The sequence below is a fragment of the Neomonachus schauinslandi genome, chromosome 6 (genome assembly GCF_002201575.2).
Source record: "Neomonachus schauinslandi chromosome 6, ASM220157v2, whole genome shotgun sequence".
NCBI lineage: Eukaryota > Metazoa > Chordata > Mammalia > Carnivora > Phocidae > Neomonachus > Neomonachus schauinslandi.
Window position 1 is genome coordinate 4,157,929 of NC_058408.1, and position 4,204 is coordinate 4,162,132.

Sequence of the window (4,204 nt, forward strand, 5' to 3'; positions counted from 1 at the left end):
TCCCCCCACTCCTACTTCTGGCATGACCTGCTCCTATCACTCTCCTGGATTCTACTTTTTATTGCTGTTTTATGTAAAAAGCGCTCACCCTGTTTGAATCCTTTGATTCCACAAATATACCCTAGGCTCTTCTCATATGTAAGAACAATTAAATAAAATGGGTCACCTTAAAATGAAGCTCTAATGCTCAGCTTCAATCAAGAAAGGATAAGAGATAAATACACTAGTTATCTGTAATAGGAGACAGACAATGGTAATGTCCATAAAAGAATTCGAAGTAATACCCCAGACACCGTGCTGTGCACTTTGTGCACATTATAGCAGCTCATTTAGCCTCACAAAAACAGAGCCGGAGAGTTGTTTCTTGGCTTTTCAGAAAAGGAAACCAAGGTTCACAGAGGTTTAGTGATTCACAATAGTCAACCGTTACTGTATTCTACTCAAGTCTTTGATCTTAACCTTACGGAGAGTTAAAGGTGAAAATCAGGTCTAGTTGAGACATCAGGACAGTCTTTTGAGATTGTGAAGAATCGTAGGAAACAAATGGATAAGACAGAATGGAGACAACAACTAGAAGTAATGAAATCAGGAGAGCCAAGCACGTATGAGTAATAGCAAGGAGAGAAGCAACCGGAGTAAAGGGTAGGATTTGGTTGCAAGGTTGCAGCAGAGTGTCAATGGCACTGACTCCCAAGCTGAAGGACCTCTAATTCAGATGGCAGAGGGGCAGAGGGAGAAGCAGACTCCCTCTGAGCAGGGATCCTGATGTGGGGCTCGATGCCAGGACCCTGGGATCATGACCTGAGTCAAAGGCAGATCCTGAACCTACTGAGCCACCCAGGCGCCCCTGCATTTTTAGTAATAGAGGGAACAGAAACAGAGGTCACTGTGGTTGTGCCAGGGTAGGTCACCAATGAATCCCCAGCACCCAGGGTCATGCTTGGAAATTAATGAATGCAAGTCATGTATGAATCAGGCTAGCACCAACAATTAACATAAATATACTCTCAATGCTAGGAACTCGAAGAAAACAGAGTGCTAGGTGAACATATCTGCAGACAGTAGATAGGTTACCAGGAAAATAAGTCCTAATGAGAAATGGGAAAATCCAGCATAAGGAAACCCCACAATACTCAGAAGAGCTGTGTAATAGCTGCAAATATAAGCTTCAGGGAGACAGAAAGTGCACCCTCTAATTCTCTTGTCCCTTACCAATGGCATAGACCTACTGCTCAATACTGTATTAATCAAAGGTAAAAAGATTGTCCAGGATCTGCAGAAAGCAGAATCCCAGGATGTCCTACGCACAGAAGTCTGGTCCATGGAGAGGGGGAGGCCTTGCATGCACAATCCACAGAAGCCCCTACATCAAGAGGGTGAGGGCCCCACCTCCACGGGCCAACCAGATCCCTCCCCACCAGCTCCACCTCCCCTCTCCCAGCCCAGAACCAGGTCACAGGGATGACACCCTAGCAGTCCCTTGTAGCTAATAAATAACCCCCAGTAGTTTCCCGGCCAAGCACCGCCCTCCTTCCATCAGCAGCTCTGACCCTTGGCACATCCCTGGTGCTCTCCATCCCCCATCCTCCCCCACAGCTGCATATAAACCCCGGAGAGCCTGAGGTCTAAGAGTGTGAGTCTCGGAAGCTGGGGGACAAGCACAGTACTCTCTGTACCCTCACCCTGGTCACTCCGCTGCTAGCACAGCCCCAGGGTAAGAGCATGGACAAGCTGCTGCTTTGGGTCTTCGCCCTTGCCACTCTCCCAGGAGCCTTTGCTCAGACAGGTAGGGTGGTCACGGGATGGTCAGGGAGCACAAGATGAGAAAAGGGGTTGGGTAAGTTATTTTTCTCCCTGCATGAGTGAGAGGTCTTATTTCTCTACCCCACAGACCTCAGCGGGAAGGTGCTTGTGTTCCCTCAAGAATCTTCTACTGACCACGTGACCTTGACTCCAAAGCTGGAGAAGCCTCTGCAGAGCTTTACCTTGTGCTTCCGAGCCTACAGCGACCTGACGCGTGCCCACAGCCTCTTCTCCTACAATGCCCAGGGCAAGGACAATGAGATCCTGGTCTATAAGGAAAGAGTTGGGGAGTACTCGCTGCACATTGGAAGAACCAAAGTCACCTCCAAAGTTGCTGAGGAGTTCCCCAGCCCCACGCACATCTGTGTCACCTGGGAGTCTTCTACCGGCATTGCCGAGTTTTGGATCAATGGGAAGCCACTGGTGAAGAAGGGCCTGAAGAAGGGCTACTCAGTGGCAACCCAGCCCAAGATCATCCTGGGGCAGGAGCAGGATTCCTATGGAGGGGGGTTTGACAAGCAGCAGTCCTTTGTAGGGGAGATTGGGGACTTGTACATGTGGGACTCCGTGCTGTCTGCACAACAGATCGTGTCTGTGCAGCAAGGCTCCTACCTCCTTGATCCCAACGTCCTGGACTGGAGTGCTCTGGACTATGAGATGCAAGGCTATGTCGTCATCAAGCCCCTGGTCTGGCGCTGAGGTCTTGAATCAACAGGATCCCTCAAAAATGAAATGACCAATGAGCAAGGAATCTGCTCAAGACAATGCCATGTGAGATCCCATATCCGGAGCGCTTTCTTCTTTGAATTTCCTGTCTACATGTTGCCGAGTAAAAAAGTATGTTGTATCCTGCCACCTGCATTTGTTTAGTACTTGTTATGGTCTAAGCATTTTCGCTTTGATCCACTTATTTGAAAAATCAGCGTTTGTTTTTTATCATCCAGAACAATCAGGTTGCAAAGTGGGAGGGCAGGGGACCCCATAACTAGGAAGACACATCACAAAGCCAGAGCACTCCCTGAGTGGGGCACTGGCAATACTTGTGACAAGCTACTAATCATTTATACTAATTCCAAAAGTGTGCAAAATTTCAAAAGGATCCTATTTGCTTTTCCAGCTAAAAATCAAAAAGAGGTCTAAGGTTACAGCAGAGAAACAACTATAATGAGAAAAGTAAAAATAATGTAGAAACTGACATCAAGTAATGAGGAAAACTAGCAGCAGGAGTGGAAACTAAAAATGTGTAGAAGTCTGGAGTCCTCATGCAAGATGGCAAACATGCCTTTTTTCTAAAAATTCCCAGTGGTATCATATGATGCTTGATTTTCAGGATCCTGTCCCGAAGTCATCAGGAATACTGCTCATGACTCCCAGTTCAAAATCCTATGGATCCCCATCTCAGAGAATGTAATTTAAACTGTTAATGTGACACTGTCCTCCATAACCTGATCCCCACTTACCTCCTTCAGGTAGAACTCTTCGCACCCAGTATCCTCACTGTAGTACTACAAAATATTTGTCCGATTTTATCAGTAGTTACTTTCATCACAAAAGCCACAAGCCACAGCTCCTCGCCCATCCCCAACAGAAAGAGGGTGCCTTCTTAGAGAAGGACCCCCCCAAAGAGAATTTGGCAGCATATGGAAAATAAAGCAGGCTTTGCCCAGATAATGGGGCATGAAGCCAAGGGAAATCAGAAAGACCACATCCAGGAGAGCTTCGAAATGATAACAGAAGGGATTACTTCAAACTCCCGCATTCATTCACCAGGGATCAACCAAGAGGCAGACACCAGCTACAAGGAAGTAGGCTAGAACCCCGGAACTCCATTACCAGAGCAACAGGGTCAGGCAGGGAGGAGCAGGGAGAACCCGAGATTTGCCAGCGTGCTTAAATGGATTCACAAGGACTTCCTAAGAACATTTCCATCTCTCTGGTGAGGCGCAAACCATTCAGATCATCAAGTTGGCTAGCCAGGGACTTTAAAAGTGTAGAAAATTCGTTTCCATTCACCAGCTCAGGACTCAAAGTGGCTTGCTTTATGGTTTAACATCAACCACCTTTTCTGTACTGTGAGCACCATACTTGTACTGTGCGTGCCAGGAAAGACCAGCTCTTCCCATGGAGGACAGGTTTTGCCCAGGAGCACGTAGACATGTTTGCCCGGACCCTGTGCTGGGGCTCAACTGAGGTTCACTGCTTTAGCTGAACAGCCCCCTCGGTCAATGAACCTAAAACAAGTTTTAAGAAACGCAGCCAATGTATACTCAAATGGCATCATCCATTTTTTTTTTACTGAACACCTACTCTGTGCCAGACACTATACCAGATGAAAATACAGCACTGAGGGGATCATGGTACTGGTTTTGGAATTTGTATTCTACTTGGCCTGCGTTAGAAC

At 47.1% G+C, this 4,204-nt stretch overlaps 1 protein-coding gene across 1 annotated transcript; it reads left to right on the plus strand.

Moving 5' to 3' along the window:
- The first annotated feature begins 1,633 nt into the window (after nt 1-1,633).
- LOC110573429 (serum amyloid P-component) lies at nt 1,634-2,862 on the plus strand. The gene is made up of 2 exons (XM_021681925.1): nt 1,634-1,786; nt 1,892-2,862. The coding sequence occupies exons 1-2, from the start codon at nt 1,723-1,725 to the stop codon at nt 2,500-2,502; spliced, it is 675 nt and encodes a 224-aa protein (XP_021537600.1). The 5' UTR covers nt 1,634-1,722; the 3' UTR covers nt 2,503-2,862.
- The last annotated feature ends 1,342 nt before the right edge of the window (nt 2,863-4,204 follow it).

Bases quoted from the DNA above. Each gene is read 5' to 3' on its own strand.
- LOC110573429 (XM_021681925.1), top strand. From the start codon at position 1,723: ATGGACAAGCTGCTGCTTTGGGTCTTCGCCCTTGCCACTCTCCCAGGA. The intron at 1,787-1,891 runs GTAGGGTGGTCA...TCTACCCCACAG, and splicing joins AGGAGCCTTTGCTCAGACAG to ACCTCAGCGGGAAGGTGCTT.